This window comes from Amphiura filiformis, chromosome 3 (genome assembly GCF_039555335.1).
Source record: "Amphiura filiformis chromosome 3, Afil_fr2py, whole genome shotgun sequence".
Taxonomy (NCBI): domain Eukaryota; kingdom Metazoa; phylum Echinodermata; class Ophiuroidea; order Amphilepidida; family Amphiuridae; genus Amphiura; species Amphiura filiformis.
Window position 1 is genome coordinate 39,190,501 of NC_092630.1, and position 26,523 is coordinate 39,217,023.

At 35.4% G+C, this 26,523-nt stretch overlaps 1 protein-coding gene across 1 annotated transcript; it reads right to left on the reverse strand.

Annotated features, from left to right (window-relative positions):
- Nucleotides 1-5,497: 5,497 nt before the first annotated feature.
- On the reverse strand, nucleotides 5,498-24,858 carry LOC140148481 (patched domain-containing protein 3-like). The gene is made up of 4 exons (XM_072170460.1): nucleotides 24,308-24,858; nucleotides 21,276-21,500; nucleotides 18,768-19,870; nucleotides 5,498-10,076 (listed from the first exon to the last, which is right to left on the reverse strand). The coding sequence occupies exon 4, from the start codon at nucleotides 9,630-9,632 to the stop codon at nucleotides 8,094-8,096; it is 1,539 nt and encodes a 512-aa protein (XP_072026561.1). The 5' UTR covers nucleotides 9,633-10,076; nucleotides 18,768-19,870; nucleotides 21,276-21,500; nucleotides 24,308-24,858; the 3' UTR covers nucleotides 5,498-8,093.
- Between the last annotated feature and the right edge of the window lie 1,665 nt (nucleotides 24,859-26,523).

The window sequence follows — 26,523 nt, forward strand, 5'->3', positions numbered from 1 at the left end:
CCTCTGACGAAAAAAATGTTTTCCATGCTGATTTGTTTTTGTAACGAATATGTCATTTCAAAAAGAAAGAAAAAAAGGCGGATATTACTTTTTAAAAACTCAACGCATTACTATCAATAGGCCTATAATTATAATTATAATGTTATACTTGATTAGATAACAATTAGCCATGTGTTTGATAATTACAGAAAATAAAATATGCAAAATTGCTTCTCAAAGCAAATTAAATTACCTAGAATATGATTGTTTGGTGTTAAAGTATGCAGTTTAAAGTGAATTGTAAACAAAATGTGAAAAAAAGAAATGGACCTCTTGCATTATATGACCACTGGGGTCACTTATATTCAATTTGCTCCTCCTGATCATCCTCCACCCCGCAAATTATGCTAATTATATACCAATTATTCAAATGTGAATATTTTTTTACAACATTTATTATGCTTACTGTATTGGTCTCATCACAAGCTTTAGTTTGACATCAAATTTAACTACATAGGCTGTAGGCCTCCCCGGGGTAGGCCTATATTATGAACCCAAAAATGTTACATCTCCACTTAAAACGCATGGCCACTTATTGACTTATTTATTGACTTATTTATTTCTTTATTAACTTATTTATTAATTTATTCATTTTTATTTTACAGACATTAAATCATGACAGTAGTTCAATATTGAGTTTACCTATTATTGTATTGACTACGTTAAAGATGATTCTCTAAATTTTGCTTACCTAGGTCAACGGGCAATACTTGTTAACAGTCGGGCAACGCTGTGAATTGTAGAAATATATCTTTCTCCGGTTCATAGTTTTATATTCGAAGCCGCATATATTTTGACGACCAAAAAGTATTCGAAGCCGAATATTCGCCTTCGAATATACACTTTGAACCGGCCTTTAGGGTCCGCAATATTGATCAATAACATTGATCGTGTATGGGCCGCATCAGGCTTACACACTGACCTTTTGTAGGACGCATCACAATTTGTTTTTATTTATACTTGTATGAATTTTTGAAGGTATGAAATATAAAATGAAATAGTATATGCATTTCATGATGTGATTAAAAAATGTATTACCTGAATGAAGACGGTTGTAATTTAAATTTAGATTTAAACTATTATATTATTAAATCATCTTATCGGAAACTTAACATACTTATTGTAAAGGTCAATCCACCAAAAAAAACGTTGACAACGTAAAGAAAGCAGCAAGTTTAAAAAGCCCCCACCTCGGCTCACTTTTTGAAACTTGGTCCCATTTGTAAAAGATACTGATTTAAACTTTGTCATAATTATCAACTTAAAACATTTCCAGAAGTGTTATGTATCTTTAATGTGCTGATGCGATATTAAGTTGTTAGCATTCTGGAACGATCAGAAAGGTTATTATGTTGTTCTTGGCCAATATCCTATATATGTTTTGTTTTATAATAAGTAGGCATGTTAATGGCAATGATGCTATTGTTTAAATGTTAAAAACACCGATTTGCTGTTGATATTCAAAATGGGACCAAGTTTCAAAAAGTGAGCCGAGGTGGGGGCTTTTTAAACTTGCTGCTTTCTTTACGTTGTCAACGTTTTTTTGGTGGATTTTATTTCTTTTTATGAATGTAGCCAAGCAGCTTTAAGTTTGGAAAGTCATCGGGTTTACGAAGTACTCCATAAAACGAATAAAACGAAACATAGATGTTTGAAATTATATGTTATCCTTGATTTATGACAGTAAATAATTTAATAACTTTATCAGCCGTTTATTTTAAAACTTGCTGGTCATAGCTACCGCGTGACTGTAATGTTAATAGGGATACATATACATTTTAATAAACTTTATTCAAGGCAACTAAGAAAATGTAAATATGAACAACACATACCCAATGTTGACGATGCCAGCGAGACACAGAATCAGTGCGATTTACTTCAAATTGAAGCTGAGAAATGCGTGTATATGTAGCAAGGCTTATACTACGGAAGCGTATAAGTGCCACGACTTAGCAAGATAATTATGTTTTAATGATTGTAGTTTTTGTAGCCCTGCGGGGCAATCTAGTTGGATATCCAAATTTCGCGGTTGATAGTTCTTTGTAGCCCTGCGGGGCAGTCTAGTTGGATTTCCCTATTAAACGGCGGTTGTTGGCGGTCTTTCGCGGTTTGTAGTTTTAATTTCCCTCATTCCTCATGCCAACCATGATTGTGGTTTTGTAGCCCTGTGGGGCAATCTAGTTGGATATCCAAATTTCGCGGTTGATAGTTCTTTGTAGCCCTGCGGGTCAATCTAGTTGGATTTCCTATTAAGCGGCGGTTGTTGGCGGTCTTTCGCGGTTTTAGTTTTAATTTCCCTCATTCTTCAAGCCCTGCTCTCTATCGGGGGTTCCGTGTGTCTGTGGTGGGGACAGTCCCTCCTTTTAATAGGCATTTGGGTATTTTTGCCGCTTTGCTAATTTGCCTTTACGTAATTATAGTGGCCTTCCATATTTGGTTGTATCTTTTTGGATACGTTTTGTCCCTGCTGGCCTTCCATACTATAATAATTTTTCACACCTGTATAGAGTGTATGCAATAAACCAACCGGGACGGTATAACAATTGAAATGACAGTCATGTTGGAATACAGTTCTACGATAGCTGAAGATGACAAAGGGACAGATCTCTAGATCGATTCAACAACCATTCATACATATCACATGTTTTATTGTCCTATTTATGCGAATCGCCCCGTGGTAGGACAGAACTAAAAATGAGAAAAATATTGGTAACATCTTGCTTTGATAAAAAAATAACATCATAATAGCACTGGATGATTAAAATTGTGTTATCCTTGATTAAGGGATCTGGAATGAGCGTTTATTGCGTTTCGACAGTATTTTTTGTGGGACATGAGAGCACCTCAGACCTATCGAATTGCATTCTGAATACGAAGCATGTCTTTCTGATATCAAATAATTTTCATTTTTGAAAATCACAATATAATACAAATTTTATGACAAATTATAAAAATTGATATTTTTCAAATTTTGATATATAACAGTCCTCGAAGTAAATTATATAAATCTAATGATATATTCTTAAAGCGTATGTAGCTGGGAGGAAAAGCCGACGGTCAATGGAAAATTTTGACCTTTCAAATTTACGATATGGATTTTTTTCCCAAAAAGACCTAGTTTTTTTTGTGTTTTGGGAAAAAAATCCATATCTCCAATACGAAAGGTCAAAATTTTCAATTGATCGTCGGCTTTTCATCTCACCTACATACACTTTAAGTATAAATCATCAGATTTGTAAAGTTTACTTTGAGTACTGTTAAATATCAAAAATATCAATTTTTAATGATTTGCCATAAAATGTGTATTAAAATGCGAATTTTAAAAAAATCAAAATTATTTGATATCAGAAGGACATTCTTCGTATTCAGAATGCAATTCGATATGTCTGATGTGCTCTAATGTCCCAAAATAAATACTGTCCAAACGTTCATACCCCACCCTTAATGACAATAAAATTATTGTTTAATAAAATATTGAAAAAATAAGTTGGTCATCGGATTTCGAACTCGAGTCCCCGGATTAGGAGTTCAATGCCTTAACCATTACACCACGAGACTCGGCTGCGAAATTGCGTGTCGATGTACAATATTTATTATATGAATTGATGTGTCGTCCGAAAAGAACAAAAGAATTGTGAAAAACTTGATTTTTTGGCGAATGGGGTTCGGAATTTGTATGTACGGTATTTCAGAAATTGCTAGGGTATAATTGGAAGTGAATCTGAAAAAGTAGTGTGAAGGTGATAACCAGGTAGACCTGTAGCAGTGTCTAAAAATTCTGGATCAGTATGATTTGCAACTAATTTTCGCAATGAAATACCGCGTGAAATGGAAGCAAAAATATTTGTTTATTACGAACAATGATTGACTGTAGGATTGGTGGCCCTTTTTTGAATTAATGAGTTGTCAAGATATTACACCTGGGACTGTAAATAACATTTAGCATGGTTTTAGATACATTTTGTACCCAGCGAAAAATAACATCGAACAATAGAAGTCAAGTGTTTTAATGTTAGCTGTAAATATAGTCTCGCGGGAGCATCTGTTATTAGTCTTCTTTATCAGTCTTTTTTTTAAAAACTTGCTGGTCACGGCTACCGCGTGACTCTAATCAGTATACTACTGTCTGTTCAATTAGCTTAGATTCTTGAATTTTTAAGATAATTGAAAAAATAAACAATTGTGGGCAAAGTCATCAAAGAAAAGTGTTAGCACAGCCTTAGACCTAACGTGATTTATACTTTTCAAATTCCAAAGTTCAATTTAAAACCCCATTTCTTTTCAATTTTGCCTCATTTTAGGCAGTTACTTGGGTCCACCAAAAGGGTTCGCGACCTTTTACAAATTGAGTGGGACGGTCCATTCTCAACTTAGGGCATAAACCCTATCCAATTTAGCAAAACAATCTGTCCACCAATCTGTCCTGCCATTTCGATTGTTATACCGTTCCGGTTATTGGATAGGTTCTATAGTTGATGATGGTCCACTGGTTTTTGTTACACGAAATTTTATGGCACGATTACGTTTTATGCATAACATTATTCTGAGCATTATTTTTTCCTAAACAATGACATTAAAATTATGGATTTCGTTTTTATTTCAACTGGTTTACCATGTAAATTGAGTTTTGTTTAATACCATCATTCCTTCCCAAGAATATCAGCATTCGCTTGACATTTTCAGATACAGTGACTTTTCAAGAATTGTTTTCTGTAACCTGATTGTTTTAAATAATATTTGTCCTTTGTCATAGTTTGTATTCAACAAACAAAACGAAATAACAAATTAAAAATAAATGTGTATAGTTTTATAATAGGCCTACACCTTCTCAGACCCATTCGCACAATGAATAAATAGATAAATAAATAGATAAATAAATAAATAAATAAATAAATAAATAAATAAATAAATAAATAAATAAATAAATAATTAATTAAATACGCAAGGAATGTATTTATAAAGCTGGGCCTATTTTAGAAAACCTAAAATCATAAATAATAACGTAATGTTTCAACAGTAGGGTTTAAACACAAATTAGGCATACTGGCAAATATAGCTATTTGCTGGACAATACTTCCTGGTGCGGATGGTCGAATAAATACTATCTCAGCACATATGACATTCGTCCCCATTGCTCTAAATGGATTGAAAAAAAAAAAGTTTATAGTACCCGACGTTCTATGGCTTTTTATAAAAATATCGCGGAAAAGACCAAAATTGAAAAGAAATGGGGTTTTAAATTGAACTTAAGAATTTGAAAAGTATAAATCATGTTAGGTCTAAGGCTGTGCTAACACATTTCTTTCATGACTTTGACCACAATGTTTTATTTTTTCAAATATCTTAAAAATTCAAGAATCTAAGCTAATTGAACAGACAGTAAATAAACCCATCCAATAGAAAAAAAAACAATTTTCTTTGAACACTCATTTAAAGAAAGTCTCTGGCAATCACAACATTATACCTTGTATGTAAGAAACATAATTATCAAGCACGAATCACGTGGTTTTATTTAAAACAAACTCATAGTGACCAAAAAACGAATAAAAACATCAGTCTCACAACACGCGATATTCAAAATTCCCGGGCGCCGAAATTGTCGAGTGCAATGACGTCCCAGTAATACAATGAAGGCTGACGACAATTGAGCACAAATAACCATTACGTCACTGCACTTAGACAATTTCGGCGCGGGGATTTTGAATATCGCATTTTAAGGGGGTACTACACCCCTTGATAAATTTGTGATCATTTTTGCATAACACACTGGTAACAAAAGTTATGTATATTATAGGGGCAAGTATTCCAGTTACTACACTGGAATTTCAGTGACTCAAGATAAGTGATATACGTTATTTATGATAAGAAATAAGGTACCGCTAGAATGTACCTCATTTCTTAACATATATAATGAACCACTTGTCTTGAATCACTGAAATTTCAGTGAAGTAATTGGATTCCTTGCCCCTACATGTATGATATACATGACTTTTGTTACCAGTGTGTACTTATTTTTTGAGAAAAATGCAAAATTAGTCACAAAATTTCTCACTGGGTGTAGTACCTCCTTAATACTATAGTTTAGTTTATTAGCCTGACACCTCTTGCATATTGAGATAGGTAGGATATATTTGTGATCAGATGGGGACATGACAAGGATCCTCCTTTTTGCAGTGGATCTGAAGAGTAAACGTACAAAACTGAAAATAACTATATAAGACCACTCAGATTCTGAAAAGTTACTCAAAGCATTGAGCTTCTTTTTTAAACAAAGCGAGTAATTTAATTAAACTTTGAACGTGAAGTATTTTGTATGTATTTACTGTGGAACAAGCAATTTTTTGTTTTTACAGCAAGGAATGTTGGGATATACCCCATACATTGTAGCTGTTATCATTTATGACACAATAGTAAATCATGTGAATGGGTATGAATAGGTTTTATATGGTTCACAGGGCTTGAAAGAAGTTGGTTATGTTGATTAACATACTTAAAAGTGGGAAGATTCAAAAGGCCAACCAAAAATATGATGTGTTTTGCGTGTTCTACTTTTACTGTAATTATTTCATCATGACCAAACTATAACTGTTTAACATGATAGGCCTATAATATATAAATGTTCCAAACTGAGTGCATACGCCTAGAATACAGGTAAATATAATATAAATATGTATCAGCAAATGAACAAAGCACACACATGTCTTTGTGATACTAATATCAATTGCGTCCAATTTGATTACGAAAATCATAATGTTTTGTTATTATGGCCTGTTACCACCCAGTCGATTTTTATTGGTTGTATGAATGCAACTCCATTTACCTCTTACGGTGTATGGAATACCCGAAAACTTAAAACGAGGTGTCAGGTCACTATAAAAGTACTATAGGTGGTGCACCACCTAACATAAATAGGATTTGTGCACCCGTGAATAAAAAACATTAAAAACATTGATTTGAATCGATAAAAGGGTTTTTGTTAAAAACAGTTAATTGCCCAATAATACCCCCCCCCCCCCATCAATAGTTATATCACCCATAATATTTTGACCAGGGGAATGATTATTTGTTATTGTAAATAACAAGTTCAAATTGTAATGCCCACAAAATAGCCAAACTAAACTTTTGTTGAACAAGAGCTAAGCAGAAATTAGGACTAGGAATCAAAAAATAGGTTTTGTCATTTTCTAAAATACAATAGAGGTTATCCGTGTTCTATAAGCTGCATATCCTATCAGCGACTGCTATACCTTGTTCAGGACTTTCAACAGAAGTACCTGCATGTGCAACAATGGCTGTTTCAAAATAGCCCGCCAAAGTCATGCAGGTAACTCCCGAGGTCGTGCATTGAATTGGTTTGAATGAGGAATACTACGGGAATCAGCGTCTTTTGTTGAGTAAAGTGGATAACATCTATGCCGTCCGTTCTTATAGCAGAAACATGGGACCGAATTCAAATTCCTTGTATAGAATGCTTTCAGATGCCAGTAACCAGTGGTAAATGAGTTTTGAAACGCTTTATTTTGCAACATTTTCAGGAAATCTTTTAAAATTTTAAAAACATCTTCTCCCGCCTGAATGAGTAGAAAATATAGGTGCAACTTACATCAAACCAAGAACACTGAACACGATACATTTCATAAACTTAGGTAATAAGTAAAAAGTGCCAAATTTATCATAAAAATAGAAATTACATGGTGTTAGGTAATTCAGTTTACCTCCAGATTACACAAGCGAATTGTGATGCAGATTGAACACAAAAGGTTTTCGTTATTTTACACTCACCTTATTTGGGGTTTTTTTTTTCATTATCATCAATTTCTGGAGACAAATTTATATTATCACATGCACATTTGTATTTGGGAGTATATGCAGTATTCAAGGGGGGGGGGACTTTTTAAACCTGGAGTATATACTTATTACACACTAGAGAGCTTCATTAATAATTTTATGTTAATTGGATAAAACTGTTGTGAGTGGGTTATAAACAGTTTAAACCCCAAAAATACGGATCAATCTTATCTACTATTTCCATGATGTGATTATTAGATCGGATTTCAAGCACTATTAGCAGATAGACTCCAATTTTGATCAAGTTGTCTTCGGGTATCTAAAATGGTAGTCCCATGTAATGATCTTCTATGGTTGGGGTTGTAAACAATGTTACACACACGTTCAGAATATGAACCCGTGTTATCAGTTGATGTGATCTCAGCATTTTGATAGATTTGATTCAAATATGGATCATCTTGCCTTTGTGCATCAACATATGTGGTAGACTCTTTTGATGATCTCTGTTGTAGAACGATTCCTGAACTGATTTTGAATGGTATGTTGTACGGAGGTGGTGGAGTGCTATCTCTCGAGTTGATTCCTGAGTTTAAAGTTCCATTTTTAATGGATCTAGAAGTCCTCTTGTCTTCTTTTCCAAATTTAGGTACCAGAACCTTCTTGTCTTCTTTTTCTAAATTAGGTACCAGTATCATGAGGAAAACTGGCAGAAAAACAAGTCCGTGAAGGGCGCCGATGGTGATAACCAAAAACATTGTCCAGAAAAAAGTACGGAATACATAGGAGTTACTACCGATGAATATGACTCCGGCTAAAAAGGTAGAAATAGCACCTTGAAGTGTGGGTGTTCCTAGGGAATACAGCGCATGAATAGAACGTTTCCGGCGATCTTGGTAAGGAGATGCTGTGTATGCGTAACTAATATGAGCAGAGTAGTCGACGCTGAAACCAAGGCATACAAAGAGAGTAACCATTGAGATGGAATCTAATGGGATAGACAAATGAGACATGTTACCAATGATTCCAATGAGAGTGGAAACAACGGACAATGTGACGGTTATTGCACATATGGGATGAGGGATGAGAATGAGAGAAATGAGAAACATTGATGCCACACCAAGGCTCATTGTCAATATCGTGTTGCTACGTATTGCTATATATTGCTCATATATCCATGGAGCCGCACGATGATAGACAATGAGGTCCAATTCAGATTTGGCAACGATACCTCGGATGTACCAGAACATGTCACGTTCTCTATCTGTTGAGTCAAGATCTTTTCCAAGAACGTAAAACCGAGAACTGATAATTGTCTGATTGTTCGAATCAAAGATGATATCTGGCACAAATTGATTATATATAGGTAACACAAGGAATTGTTCGCGGAGAGTATTTATAAATAATTCTTTTGAAGGTTTTTCTATCTGAAGAACGACCAAAAATTGCAAGTAATGCCTCAGCCACGAGATTGAGAAATTTGAGTCGTGGAAGTACTCACTTGATTCGAGGTCTGCCATTACATTTTCTAAATCTCTCTGCACATTCGAATTCCAGTATTCAATTTCTGATTTTGCTATTACAGACATGTCAGGGTTGTAATATCTGAAGTACCTTTTCTCTTCCGTAAAAAATAATTTCAGATAAGAATCATCTGCAGCGATATTTTCTTTCAATTCTCCGCCTTCTTCCAAATATATACAGCCCCAAATCGCTACTCCAAGATACGCTAAGAACAAGAGAACAATAGTAAATGCGGAGAACGGATGTGTGACGAACGGACCATAATAGTTTTTAAAGAATATCATCAAAGTCGAGTCTGAAGAATCATCTGTATTTTTTTGATTGTACCGGTTACCTTTGTTTAAAGATAATTTTTGAAGTCCCTCCAGCACAAAATAGGGAATACGCCTTTGATGGCGCGTCTTGTTTAGGCAGAACCTTACGGAAAGTCAGCGCGTGCCGATTCTGTTCTTCTCTGTATCCGGTTATCGCCACGCATGCTGCAAAGAACGTTATCATATAAAGATAACAAAACAGGACAGCAACGCAAGCATAGATACAAAACAAACGAATTGAATAGAAATCAGTGATGCAACATATCCCGAATGCTAAAGCGTCAGTTACGCTGGTAATGGTGATAGATAAGGCGGATTCCTCCATGGCTTGGCTCATTCTATCCGGCACTGATTTATAGACGCTTGTCTGTCGCCACGCAGATATCATGATGAACATGTCATCCACGCCAATACCTGTTGCAAATAAAAAAAATACATTCGTAGTAAATTTATTTATTCATCTATCTAGGTATCAGACATCATTTCATTCATTTATTTATACATTAGCCTTCGTCACTGGTATTATAAACTTTATAAATTTCAAATATATTGCACATTAAAAAGTTTAAAATAAGAATAACAGGACAAATAAACAAAATCATATAAACAGATAAAAAAAGGCTGAGACGAACAGGTACATGTCACCTAAAGACCACCCACCTGTTAAGATCCAAAAGGAAAGGGGGAAAATTATATTTACTTTGAGCACCTGCAGATAGAGCCCTAGGTTGGAGTACACTCATCGTATTTTAACTCCCCTTCACAGGCCTTTTGGTCCATATCTGAAAGGTGGGGAATATTCTCACTTTCCAAAAATCTTTTTGAAGTTGGTAAATTAAAACCAACATTCTTCTTTGAATACAAGGTGGAGTAAAACTTCTTAATTTCACTTAAAATATTCTTTTCCTCCCTGCACTCAATATCCTAGCTAAATTGTGTTGGAAGGAACGCAATTTAACGCACACAGTCATAAAGAGACAAACATTCAGCTTGCTTTAATAGCTGTGCGACAAAGCTGGTTCCAAATAAACGGAACAATGCGGTTGAAAAAGGTTAAATTGATGAGCTTCAGGTTTACAGTCATTGTATTTGAAATGCTATGATCTAGTGGTGGAATGGTCTTGTCCCAGTACGACAGCAACTTAGCTCACTTCCGGTAATTTTTACCGGCGTGACCTCTGCTGTTACGTAACGTAATGTTGAAAATCAGGTGGCAAGTACGGTTTTTCAGAAAACATCAAAAAATGGAATACACGAGTCGTTTGTCCCTTCATTTCCATATTGAGCCCATAGATAAGATATGAAACATGAGTGTAAGGCAAACAGTAACGTGTAAAAGTCCAATCATTGTGGAAAAAATGAATGTTTATTGTGGGCGAAGTAGCCTAAAAAATGAGAAAAAATGCATGTCACGATCACCAAAATGGTTATATCTGCAACTATGAGCCAACGCCGGTCGTATGCTTTTCTGTAATGATAGATATTAACTAACTTGAGCTTGTATTAAATTTTCAGCGAAAATGATTGGTGGAATAATCGAGTCGTAGGTTGGAAAGTTGCTTTAACGGCTTCGCCTCGCAATCGTGCGTGACCATTAGTGACCAGTGTCAGCAGGAAAATTAACAGCCGGCCTTGTTTAATAATTGTCAGGATCGTCCAGTTGACTACAGTGATATTTATTTATTCATATAAAATATACTGCCTTGTCTTACTAAATATCGAAGTCAATATAAAACATAATTTCAAGCCATTTGACTGAACTTACAAACAGTTTATCGTGATCGTGACATGCAATTTTCTCATTTTCCCGGCTACTTTGGACATGTTCAAGCTTCTTTATTTTCAATATATTCAACTTTTACTCGTTTTTTGTTCTTTGCACAAATATTTGGTATCTTATCCGTGATCATGGTACGTAATTTAAGCAAAAACGACCCGTGTCTCCCATTTCTGGAGCTATTTCGCTAAAACATGTTTGCCGGCCAAATTTTCAACATTTAGTTACGTAACCCGTGTTCACCAACCCGTAAAAATTTTCTATCGAACAAAAGAGGTCACGAAGTTGCCGTCGTACTGACCACACAGTGTCATCGCCCCGATATCTTCATGGCAGAAATCGCCATGATAGGTTAAATCCACCGCCACGCATGGCCATTTTGTATCGACCTGTTTAATAGTTTTGAGTCGCATAATGGGCCGAAGGACATCTGACTAAGGCTACTGACAATAGCCCCGATTAGCTCGGTTACTGACCTCGCTGTGTGTGAGTCGTGCATGGTACGCTATAGGTCATATGGTTTTAGACATACCTCTACGATTGGCCTGACACTGCGCTATATAATTCGGCACATATAAATCAGAGTTATTGTCAGTTTTTGACTCAAGACGCACGCTACTTTCTCAAGACGCAAGCTAACATATCTGTTCAAAATATATATTCAAGTGCAAGGAACCACATCTGGTTTCTTTATACGAAATCATTTACGGGAGATATTTATCATTTTCTACCCCGGTATCCAAAGATTTTCTTCTCATATCAAACTCGTGCATAGCAAATTCACGTGTATCGATCCTGGGTATTTATTTTAGTATCTCTGCTGACAAAGTAATTATTAGCCAGGCGATGTCGGTGTGCACCACAGGCCTAACAGAACAAGAGAGAAAAAAAAATCAAAATGCTGTAGGATTCGAACCTTCAACCTATCGCACTTCAAACCAAGGCGTTAACCACTAGACCATCACAACCTGCTGTACCATACTCGTATCTTTTGCATTCTTATTTCTCATTCAGGGACTCGATCAACAATAATATTTTTAAAAGTGCTTTTAAGTTCAGTCAAATGAGGTGATATTACTTTTTATATTGACTTCAATATTTTGTAAGTCAATGCAATATTTTGCTTGAATAAATAAATATCACTGGAGTCAACTGGACGATTCTGACGATTATTATTCGATATAATGGACAAGGCCGGCTGCTATTTTGCTAGTGACACTTGTCACTAACGGGACACGCACGATTGCAACACGGGCCGTTTTGAGAGTAAAGCGCGCTTCAGACTCCGTATTGTACGTACAATATTGTATGTACAATACTTTTCGTGACGTCAAAAAGTATTACACGTGCAATAAATAGTATGTACCGGGAAAATATATATTTTGCTACAATCATAGGTTGCTTAATTGATACGGGTTGCCAAATTTCTAAGAGTTCTAAATTTAGTGAGTGCACGGAATGAGGAACATCTTTTAATGTCTTCTTGTATTCAACCATGGTAGGTATCATAATACCTACCATGATTCAACTGTACTTGAATTATTATATAATCAATGGGCACCTTTTTAAAGTTAATAATACGTCGTATTAATACTAATATTAATAATATTAAAATTGTAATAATAATATAAATGGCACATTCAGATCTTATTTATTTATTTATAGATTTATCTATTTAGGCCTATTTATTTATTTATTTATTTATTTATTTATTCATTTATTTATTGATTGATTGATTGATTGATTGATAACTGATTGATTAATTGATTTAGAGATTCATTTATACTGATATTTAGTCATATATTGATTTAGAAAGTTTAAAAGTATTATTTGTAGGCCTTTGTATTTATTCTGGTTCTGATTTTATTGATACTGATATTTTTGTTAACTTTAAAAGTTTTGGCATAGCATTCGTTACATTATAACACGCTGTGTTATGAATTTGCAACACCTTTTTACATATTGATATCGTTGAGGCATGTTATGATAGGCCTACTTATGATCATCACAATACGTCCATAAACGTGTTAATGCAGTAACCGTAGCGTTAGGGGCACGGAAGCCCCCCCCCCCCCCATTGATCTGAAATATTAGAAAATCCCATAGGAAAACTGCCGAAAACGGCTTGTGCCCCTCCCCCCTCATCAGAACCGGATGCAACGCCTTCTATACTTTTTCATTCATTAAATATAGGCGTATTAATAGTGATGCGTTGAGTTTTTAAAAAGTAATATCCGCTTTTTTTCTTTCTTTTTGAAATGACATACGGTACTTGTTACAAAAACAAATCAGCATGGAAACATTTTTTTTCGTCAGAGGCAGATATTTGGCCTATTCAGTGTCATAAAGCTACAAAATAGACGATCTTTAAAATGGCTATTTATTTTTCAACCTTATTGTTTGTATTTGTAATGTTCACACAATCTGAACAACGATTTTGAATTAAACATGTTAATTGTGATATTTATTATTCCCCTAGAACACCACAGTTAAGCGTCCAAAATTGTAAGTGGGTTTTCTTTTATTTAACCTCATTATTTCGCTAAAATGACTCGAAAACCGTCCTAAGAGTTGTTGTTACTAATAAACATTTAGGACTCCTTCGAATTCTAAAACAATACTTCGCCAAATGTCCTTGCTTTCATTTTCTCATTTAATTTGTTTTAATTTTAATTAATTTCTTTATCCACTGGCTCTCTGGTAAATCCGGTATTGCCAAATATATCTCTTGTCCATTACCCGTGTTAATCTATTTATTTATTAAAATGAACCATCTATTAAATTCCTATAATACAATGTATAGGCCTAGTGTATTTGATAACAAATTTGTTTTTATTTTTGATTGGACTTTGGGTTCCATTACACGATTTCATAATAAGATATGTTTGGGCATGGCGGAATTAGTATATGATTAAAAATAGACATACTCTTAGGCCCCCTTTTTTAATGTTTGTAGGCCTACATTATTGATATCAATATTTATGTACAAAATGCAAAAGAATGTATATATATTTGATTGTTTTGTAAACATTAAATTTGATGTTTACTCATAATTATGTCTGGAAAGTCAGGGAAAAACTAAGGAGTATCGGTATTTAGTTTCCTGGGAAAGTGGATCAGATGAGCAGTGAGTAAAAACATTTGCCCTAAATCTTTATTTGATTTTTATTGTTTTATGAATTTATTAGGGCTACTGGTAAAGTGCAGAAAAAACCTCCAAACGCACTCTAGGGTTTTTCATCAGCAGCAGTAGAAATTTCTCTTGCATAGATTTTCTGGTGACCTCGCTTGGATTTAGCAAACAATGAACCGTCAGGGTTATAGCGCGTTATTTAATCTGATTCAACTCGTCGTGGCACGTATATTTATTGCACGTGTAATACTTTTTGACGTCACGAAAAGTATTGTACATACAATATTGTACGTACAATACGGAGTCTGAAGCTAGCCTAACTTTCCAACCTACGACTCGATTATTCCATCAATCATTTTCGCTGAAAATTTAATACAAGCTCACGTTAGCTATTGTCTGTCCAATTAACTTAGACACCCAGTTTTTGTTACTTATTTGAAAAAATATCCACTTTCAAGGAAAGTCATGAAAGAAAAGTGTTAACATTCGCTGAGACCTAACGGGATTTTTTGTGTTTCCAAAGCATTGAGTGAGAGTTTATCAGAAATTCTATTGAAATTGGAAGGTTTTTCTCAACACTTTAAAAATAATCCGGTAGAAGTTGGGTACCATTATTTTGGAAGGTCTCATTATACAGATTTGTAGGTATTGTGATTTTGGATAGTGAATGGATGAATAGTAAATTAATTATACTCCTCACCAAAAACATTTTATAAAAATGAAAAATATAATTCAGTTCATAAAAATGCAGAGTGTTTCTTATTGGTATATTTATTCTTAGTGTATTAACGCAGTGATCCCAGTTGTCCCTCAACCAATTACAACAATTCGGCGCGGCATTTGAATCTTGTTCTGTGCATGCTTTTGGCTTGGCCCAATTCCAAGAAAATACAAATTGTATGCCCTATGAATGTTCTGATGTTATTGGTGAGGAGTATAATTCACAATACACTCCAGACGCACAGTAACTTGCCCTATCATTTGTTACAATGCACCAACTGTGACATCTTTTGAGTTATAGAGGTTGTGCATGAAATTATTGATTGGCTCCATCAAACAAAGGATTTGAACCGGTGTCCTTCACCGAAATCCACAGTCCATTCAATCAAATATTGTCATCAACCTATTTGATCGTAGTGTATTTGTTATGCGTGTGAGACGACCTCTCGCGGTGATTGCAAACATGCTTTTGTTGAATGCATTTGAGTAGACCGCCATTATTGTGAATTAGTATAAGCAACGCTCTGCAGGGTCTATTGTTCTATTGTTTCCGATTAGAGCGCTGACATATTGGAAAATGTTGCCAATCAATATTCATGAGAGTGTACATTCAACGTCCAGTTTACGAAATTGGGTGAGTTGTGTTTGGTAGGTGTGAAATACATCTGACTGGGCGTTTTAATTACGTAACGAATAAAGGCATTGACATCATCGAATGGCTGCCCAGTGCTGTTATGTGTTTAGTTATTAGCTGTTATTAATAAGGCCTAATAATTATTATTAAATGTATTCATCATTCCTTTCTTTTCCCTTCTCTGTACTTATTCTTTCCTAGCCACTTTATCACTCCCTCGCTCTCATTGTCCCCTCTCACCTCCCTCTTTCATTCCCATCATTTTCCTTATATTTCTATTTATATACTTGTCTTTATTATATCTTTTAATTTCTCCCTTCCTCCAGCCCTCTCTCATTCTCCATATCCCCTCCTCCCCTCTTCCTCCCTCCTCCCCTCCCAAGACTTCTCACAGAGGTGAATCTGGCCCTCCCCAACCCCTCCCCTCTTTGGGTACGCCACTATTTCTATACCAATCTCCTTCTTAAAATAAAATTAAATGGAAATTTCTTAAAAACAACCTTTATAGGCCTATACTTGTACTTAGATGTATACGTATAGCGATTACCATTATATTGTAATAGAGATATATGGACTGGACATGGCAGCCTTCATACATTCTAATGTGTATCGATCAGCAAGAGCATTCAATTTATTTAAATGAAACGCCTTATGTCAGGTGGGTGGTAAAGATGATTGCATCGACAGCTAAAGCCTCCTTATAGAATTCAGACCCACACAAGCACACATTTGGGATACATCAGTACAATGGTACCACTTTACACATGACTGCCCTTACACATGACTGTAGTGTGGTCACTTATTGATACTCGCCTGTTGTGTAGAGCGTTAATATGATGCCGGATCAGTGACCAATTTAATGGCGGAACCCTTTATGCGAAACAATGGTACCACTTTTATGAATAGCCTGTCGCATCTTCTAATCGGCATCAAACGAACAAAAGATTATATAATCTATTGCGACTCTATTTCTATTAAAAGCTCTTTGAGTATAAGGATCAAAGAAAAAGGGTGTCATCACTGATCAATATGCATGACTACAATGTTCAAACACCCCTTACTGTAAATAGATTATCCCATCAAAAGTTTCAAGTCATTAGGAATATTCGGCTGGACCCAGATATCTTGCTGTAAATCGGTCAAAATTGAATAAAAGTAGACAAGAAAGAATATTTTTTCATCGCTTTACTAATAATTTCTGTTAGGTCTGACCGTGTTTAGCAACTTTTCTTTCATGACTTTTTGCCAAAGTGAAAACTTTTCGAAATATATCCTAAAAACCGGGTGTCTAAGTTATTTGGACAGACAATAATATCCATCATTACAGAAAAGCATACGACCGGCGTTTACTCACTGTTGTAGATATAACCATTTTGGTGATCGTGACATGCACTTTTTCTCATTTTCCCGGCTACTTTGGACATGTTCAAGCTTCTTTATTTCAATATAATTCAACTTTTACTCGTTTTTTGTTCTTTGCACAAATCTTATCCGTGATCATGGTACGTAATTTAAGCAAAAACGACCCGTGTCTCCCATTTCTGGAGCTATTTCGCTAAAACATGTTTGCCGGCCAAATTTTCAACATTTAGTTACGTAACCCGTGTTCACCAACCCGTAAAAATTTCTATAGAACAAAAGAGGTCACGAAGTTGCCGTCGTACTGGTCCTGAAATGTTAATTAATTAAAGTACTGAAGGATTCGCCATTCGCTCCATATAATTATGAGCAACTTACTTGCATAGTAAGGAGCAACCAGTTGATGAGAGCCCGTTAAGCAAGATATCACAAAATGCTATTACCTCTATTATACAGCCTGTCTCAAAAAAAATTGTGCAAGTCAAAAGCGCCTTCTTTGGCAATTAGAAAATATCGTTGTGGCATAATGCTCACATCAACGTCAAGGGCGTAGTCTTAGCTCTCAAATGCCGTTTGTTCTGTTCAATTTGCTTGTTTTAATCTCGAGATAAGCTTACTTAACAACGAAAGGGTGAAATCACAATTGTGCCACTTTTACTAGGAAGAGGGCTGTACTAGTACATGTAAATCAATGATAGCATCAAGTTTATCAAGAGTTCCTTCGTGAAATCAAAAGAATGCATCAACTACACAACAATACAAAATAGTTTTTACTGTTTTACAATGTATCATGATACAAGTATATATAACGATCCTCTTTTTCCACTTATGACAAATTAAAAGATAAATATTTCACATTCTGCTGTAAAATTACATGTGCATGTCAATGATTTTATTATTGTAACTGTTCTCTTTGTCACTCAAGACATGTTAAAAGACAAACAAATATTGCACACTTATAGGTTAATGAACTAAGACAAGTTCATGAAATTAGACAAATTAATGAAATTAGACAAAGTAATCATGGTAATGCACGCGCGCTGATGATGCGTCTAATGCACGAGCCCCGAAGAGGGGAGTGCATTAGACGCATCAACATCAGCTATCATTGATTTACATTTACAGCCCCTTTCCCTAGTAAAAGTGGCACAATTGTGATTTTACCCTTTCGTTGTTAATTAAACATATCTCGAGATTTAAAAAAGCAAATTGAACAGAACAAACGGTATTTGAGAGCTAAGACTGTGCCCTTGACGTCGATGTAAGCATCATTTCACAACGGTATCTTCTAATTGCCACAGAGGGCGCTTTTCACTTGCACAATTTTTTTTTAGACAGGCTGTACTTCTTTTCCCAATACCGTTACATAGATACTTTTCCCAATATAGCACAAACCATATGATTCTTGATGAACCTGAATTAAGAAATAGGATTATAAGTTGTTGAAGGACATTTAACGTTCTTCGAGATAAAATTACTCACCTAAAATTAGAAATGGCATTGATCCAGCTGTATTGGCGAAGGGAACACCGACAAACGCGAGTAATCCTAATGTAGAACCCAAGGAAAGTCCAGCCGTAAACAAACCTAACATAGCCAATATAGGTTTGGTACGAACCCAGTCCAGCATGGTTGTAGATAGCACGCAGAAACTGCCTACAATTAAAACTTCAATCACAACTAAGTATATTGAGAGACCTGTAGACGAGTCCAGTTCTTCAGTAGAAGATAGAGTTGCAAGCCGATAGATATTGAGCTTATCGGAAATAAAATTTTGCATTTGATATAAAAATTGTCTTTCCCATTGCATCGCGAGCTCGAATTCTTCTGCAGTGTCAAAGCGTATATGATAAGTCAAAATAACGCTTCTGCTTTCTCGATCACATCTTCATCACCCAGTGTTACACCTTCTAAGAGTGAACCTGCCAAGAATCTCTCCCCGTTTGACTTCGTACCTAGCGGATGTGTGAGCGAAACATTTTCCAAAATTTCTGCATCGTAATCTAAAAGAGCCAGAATTTCATTTTCGTGACATTTTCCATTCCACATTACACATAAATCTTCAAATTTGTAATGATCACCACCTTGTTGAATTGTAACATTCTTTACTTCCTTGTCCAATCTTAAAACTTCTTCCATATTTGGTACAGTCAAAACATTATCGTCGGTTTTGGGTGTAACAATTAGCCACCCCGAACGTTCAATTCTAAGTTGATGTCTGGGTAACATATTCTCGTCGACTACTTTAGAGTACAGGTCTTCCAGAATGACGCGATTTCGGGCGGATTGACTACCTTCTGGACCATACAAAACTTCTGGATCTTTTTCTGTAGTCAAATGTGTAAATATTCCAATCGCAAGAATCAAAGTAAGCAAAAGTGGAATGATGACGAATGGTGCAGGGTGTTTACCAACAAGTTTGCCATGACTAAAAAATAACACACGGAGGTGTTTTTCAACGCAGTCAAATTTCATCTTGGTTCGATGTATTGCTTAATAGTCAATATTTCAGATAGCTGCTGTATCCTACATGTATGTAGCCTTGCTGTCTAGTCCAAGTCTGGTGTACTTATATTTTTAAATAACTATGAATAGAAAATAAACGAGTAATAATGTGTGAGTGCTTAAAATTCATTATACATGAAGTCATATAAACTCTTCTTCATCATCACCATCCTTCTTCAGCATGTTCAGCTTTCTTCATTTTCCTCTCCTCCCTTTTCCTTCTCCTTTTTCGTCGTTGTATCCATCTTCTCAATATATTGTGGTTTGAATAAACTTCTTTCAATTATTGATTTTGAGGCTGGGGAAATATGGATATATAAGATTCCCTAAAAATGTGGCTTACAAGTTAATTTGAATACATTTTCATGTAGATTCTGCACTGGACATTGATATGGCAACATCCTCTAAAATACAGACTTGACATTTAGTATGGAATATTTTTTTACAAAATTCCAAGACTGGTCTGGAAGGGGTCTGCATAATTAACCGCAAAATAATTGTTTGATAGAAAATGTGCTTTCCATAAGTTTACATTATGATGCTCATAATGCAGCGATTTGCCTAAAATGGCGGATTTATATAGGGAGGCTAAATTTGAGCTTTGTAGGGGACACAATTTCGGACTTTCGGAAAGCATATTTTCTATCAAACAGTTATTTTGCGGTTTATGCAGACCCTTCCACATGTTCCAGACCAGTCTTGGAATTTTGTGAAAAACTGGTAGATTACAAGTGCTTTTCAGTTCAAGATTACAAGTGCTTTTCAGTTCTGATGAACACTTATTTAGGTTCAGTAAAGATCACCTTAAACCTCAATAAACTTGATAATATCATAATAAAGTTGCACAAATTCAGAAATTGCCCCCCCCCCCCCACACACACACACAATCCAATTTAGTCTCCTTAAAACCGCCATTATAGGCGCTAATTCACTACGTTATGAGCGCCATCATGTAAACTAATGGAAAGCACATTTCCTGTCAAAAAATATTATGTTACACCATCCCAATTAATATTCAGCCCGTGCGGTTTATGCCCTCTCAGACCAGTCTTGGAATTTTGCACAAAAAATATACCATACTAAATGTCAAGTCTGTATAATAGAACGAAAATTACATGAGCACACTCCCGGGAGCACACTTTCATTGCATAACCATGATAACTAGCAAGGCGCAAAACTTTTTGTGGATATATACTCAAACATTAACATATATATATGATACATAAGAAGATGCCAAAGTATCATGATTTATTAATTAGATAAACAACGGCCGTCAGTTGTATTTTACCTGTTACGCATTGATCTGCTGACATGTAGGCCGGGATGTAGGCCTACACTAGTCCGAATAATCAGACCCAGAACAAAATATTAATTTCTGACATGATGCCTACACCTAAATACAACGCATAGAAAATAATGTCTTTATTGACTAAAGTCGGTAAAAATGTGTACCGGCGGAGATAGTTTTGTAGGCCTATGTCTTACCGTTGTCATGATGTAGAATCATTGTTTGACATCTGAACCTGATCCGAACTATGAAAATGATCCGAAGCATTAGCTACAATAGACTTTATACAATAAATGTTTCAGATATTGTACAATATGACTCGATCACGAGATTTTATTATACGCCTATACCACTGAAAAGCATGTATTAACATTTTATAAATATTATAATGGAGGTCACTCGTGGGAGTAGGACTTATAGTGCTTTAAGGCTGGTTCAAAGTGAATATTCGAAGGCGAATATTCGGCTTCGAATACGTTTTGGGCGTCAAAATATATGCGGCTTCGAATATAAAACTATGAACCGGAGAAAGATATATTTCTACAGTTCACAGCGTTGCCCGACTGTTAACAAGTATTGCCCGTTGACCAAGGTAAGCAAAATTTAGAGAATTTCTTTAACGAAGTTAATAAAATCATAATAGGTAAACTCCATGATTTAATGTCTGTATAAATGGGTCTAAATAGGAGCAGTGGCGTAACCAGTGGGGGCCGAGGGGTGCAAGCTGCCCCGGACACAAAAAACCTGGAAGAAGAGTCAAAAATTGGGAAGGGGGAAAGAGAGAAAAAGAGGGAAGAAAAAAGAGGGAAGAGAAAGGGGAAAAAAGAGAAAAAAGAGGGAAGAAAAAGGGGAAAGAAAGAGGGAAGAGAAAGGGGAAAGAAGAAAAGAAAAAAGAGGGAAGAAAAGGGGGAAGGGGGAAGGGAGAAGAGAAAAGGGGAAGGGACTCAAGGGAGAAGAGAAAAGGGAAAGAAAGAGAGAAGAAGATCTATAGGACTACTACTTTCATTGTGAAATTCACACTCTGAAACACTGATATTTTCTAATATGCCAAAAACCAGGAGCTTCATGGCGCTCAGCCCCCTTGACCCCGCCTGGGCTTTGCCCCTGGACCCCACCGACTCCACCCGTTTAACGCTTCGCGGCAAGCGAGCTTTCTCTCGAACATAAATACTAAAACTTTTGATCAGAAATTGGCAAATCAAGAAATGAATGAGGCAATATAGATAAATAAATAAATAAAAAATAAATAAATAAGTCAATAAATAAGTCAATAAATACATAATTAAATAAATAAACATATAAATAAATAAATAAATAAATAAATAAAGAAATAAATAAATAAATAAATAAATAAATATCATAAGATATGATTGAAGCGACGACAAATATGACAGCCCTCACAAGTGTTATATATGAGACTACCAACGGTGACCCACCAAATATATATCTGTCGAGTTCAACAAAATTCAACTCCCACAAATATATTTCAGGTAAATACTTTTTTCATTGGCTGATATCCACTTGAGATCGGTATCATCAAAGTAGTATTGCTCTCATTTCATGATTCATTGAGCAATCAATTTTGGCATTCGACCGAAATACGCGTCAAAAGATAAAAAGTCTCGTTCCGAACTTGTGTAGGCCTACATTGCTAGGGCCTAAGTGTGTTTTAATGCCTGATTCACAAATTATAGAAATAAACAAGAATTTTTTTTAAAAGAACACGCAATGATAGGATACCAACGCTCGTGGTTTGGTTGTTCTGCATAGTTTATGAAGATATTCATTGCAAAGCGCTATATATCCATTCCTACATGTTACTTATTTTGCCCTCTTAATTATTAATTATAATTATGAATTTGACTGAACGCATTTTATCTTTATTCCGCCCAAAATAACATCGTTTATAGGTGCCCAAAAACGTCAAGAATTCCGCTAGTGCGGAAAAGATGACAAAATGGGTGAACCTCCGTGGCAAACCCATTTTATATCAATAACCAATGATTTACCACCCCCAGACCCTCACACATCCTCTGCCAGGGGCAGATGCATATGGGGACCTAGAACTGGGGCCAAACATTATTTATGTAAAACCGGGGTCAGAGGATGATTTAAGGAAGCCCCATCATGCACTGCAAACGTGTTATCACTAGAGTTTCAACTGCCACTTTACTGTTCAAATCCCATTGAATTCTGTGCAAAAGATGTTGTTTAAGAATATTGTGCGTGTGTCATTATTACTTCGATTTCAGAACAAAAGTGATGTATGCATAAAGGATAATTCACACCTTCTGTAGGTAACATAAAATGTGAAATCGGCTAGCATTTTGAATGCGTTTTTATTGTAAATCCAAATTCAAATTTAACCATGCCCGTCAATGCAATGTGCGAGCAGTGGTGTCATGTTCACTCACACAGCTGTGCTAACCGCAAGTCAACACAGTGGCGTGGTGGGAAGTACTTAAATCATCCTCTGAACCGGGGTGGAGGCATAAATCTGAATTTGGAGTTAGACTTTTTTCCTGCATCAGTCGATTTAAATAGAGCTACGTTAATATGGAAACATTCACTTGTACATTTAGGTTATGTTTGTAAGCCTAAATATCATAATTTTGCATAAAACATTACTTTATACCATCACTACAGCATTGGAATGCTATTGCCTGCCAGGCATTTTCCTTTTCCTGGACGTCTTAATAGTCCCTTACTTTCATATCATATAAAAATGGGTACGCTTGTACCGCACTAATAAGGGGGCATACCACTAAATCAATGCGCCATTTGTGTAACCCTAATGAGTTTTATCCGGTAAAATACATAAACTATTTGAGGTATTTTGGGCTGGTCTTTAGACTTATTAATCAGAAAGAGTGGCGAATTATAGCTTAAATAAAAGTGGAAAGCCTATACATAAATTCGTCGCATTTTTACAAAAAAAGTCGCATTTTTATAATTATTGAGAAAATAGGTCCGCGAATTAAAAAATGGCAAAATCGGGTTTGCAGTCTTGAGAGCATGTCAAAATCATTGGGGATTTTTGAAATCATCGTTCGTCGAACGATATTCAGGTGACCTCGAGCCTTTCATATAAATCAATAGTATCTCGCTATCAGTTGAGCGATATTTAATCCGATCCAACTCATATTTTATTCGTTGCCGTATATATTTTGACGTCACAAAATGTATTCGAAGCCGAATATTCACCTTCGAATATTCACTATGAACCGACCCTTAGAGGGTCAATCAAGCAAGGAAACGGAGGATAAAGTAAATATCTTCTGAAAATCGATTAATGGTCACCACAACAAAGCGCTCATATTTATTTGTATTTCTACATGGTGTTCAATGAACACTAGATGAAATTGAAACGAGAATAGTCTTTAAAAAAGACAAAGTTCGCGGATCAGATGTATAGTAATTTGTGTCAACTTTCCAACTAACTGTGTACTAAGATATTTGAACAAATTAAGATTTGTGTCAAAGTCATCAAAGAAATGATGACAGCCTTAGACCCAATGTGATTTATACTTTTCAAATTCCAAAGTTCAATTTGAAACCCCTTTTCTTTTCAATTTTGGTCTTTTCCCGCGATATTTGTATAAAAAGCCGTACGTCGGGTACATGTACCATAAACTTTTTTGAATCACTCCATTTAGTGCAATGGGGACAAAATGTCATAATAAATAGATGCGCTGAGATATTATTTATTCGACCATCCGCAGGTTTTCTGAGGTTTTCCAGGATAGGCACAGCTTATATAAATACATTCCGTGCGTATTTATATATTTATTTATCTATTTATTTATTTATTTATTTATTTATTTATTTATTTATTTATTTATTTATTTATTTATTTATTTATTTATTTATTTATTTATTTATTTATTTATTTATTTATTTATTTATTGTTTGTGTGAATGGGTCTGAGAAGGTGTAGGCCTAGGCCTATTATAAAACTACACATTTATTTTCAATTTGTTATTTCGTTTTATTTGTTGAATACAAACTATGAGAAGGACAGTTGGAAACAAAAGAACTTTTGTACAAGAAAATATTGTTTAAAACAATGAGGTTACAGAAAACAATTCTTGTAAAGCCACTGTATCTGAAAATGTCAAACGAATGCTGATATTCTTTCTTGGGAAGGAATAATGTACTCAAGAGTCAAAAATAATGTTCTCAGATTAATACTATGCAAAAAACGTAATCGCGTATATAATTTCGTGCAACAAAACTGGTGGACCATCATGACCTATAGACGAATCCAAATACACGCATTCCTACACCTGACTAGCAGCCTTTAGTTGGGTCCCCGTCGGCTACAATGCATCCAAAATGTGAAATGATTCGGCCTTGGCGGAAATTTTAAACTGCATTCCATCACCCGTTTTACACCTTCCGCGAAAACACAGGTAGACAAAAGAAGTTTACAACACAATACAGTTCCAACAGTTGTGCAAATAAAAGCCGCCTTACACCAAGAGAAGGTCGAGGAGGGTTAATAGAATAATACAATAGAGATAATTCCGCAGGTAATCCCGTCGTATCTATACGCTGGCGAAGTTACGTAATTAATCGGATTAATTACCATAGCAATAGGTGAAAACAATTTTGAACATATCGCGCTGCACTACAAGCAGGTTACACTCATCACATGTGTATATCTGCAATCATAGATTGGATACAATACTGGTCTTTTCAAAGATACTAATCTTACAGGTGCAAGTAATCAGCACGATATGGTTCAATGAAGAGGTACCGCTGAACGTATCAGTGCAGCGCGGTATATTCAAAAATTGTTTTCACCTATTGCTATGGTAGTTAATCCGATTATTACGTAACTTCGCCAGCGTATTCATAGATGTACAAATGGATGAACAAAAGGGCTATGTATGAATAGATGCGACAGGATTACCTCTATTGTATATTATTATTCTATTAACCTTCCTCGTCTTTGCATCTTCTCTAGGTGTTAGGCGGCTTTTATTTGCACAATCGGGTGCTTAAAACCCCAGGTTGGTGCTAGCGGGAAACCAAAGATGGCCGACCAAATCCTGACCATGACTTGGCTCGTTGGATTCGTCTATAATAGACCCTATCCAATAACCGGAACGGTATAACAATTGAAATGGCAGGACAGATTGGTGGACAGATTGTTTTGCTAAATTGGATAGGGTATATGCCCTAAGTTGAGAATGGACCGTCCCACTCGATTTGTGAAAAGGTCATGAACCCATTTGGTGGACCTGAGTAACTGCCTAAAATGAGGCAAAATTGAAAATAAATGGGGTTTTAAATTGAACTTTGGAATTTGAAAAGTTAAAATCATGTTGGGTCTAAGGCTGTGCTAACACTTTTCTTTGATGACTTTGACCAAATTTTTTTATTTTTTCAAATTATCTTAAAAATACAAGAATCTAATCTAATTGAACAGACAGTAGTTGC

What these genes read in the sequence shown, in the direction of transcription:
- LOC140148481 (XM_072170460.1), bottom strand. Translation starts at nt 9,632, where the DNA reads ATGATATTCTTTAAAAACTATTATGGTCCGTTCGTCACACATCCGTTC.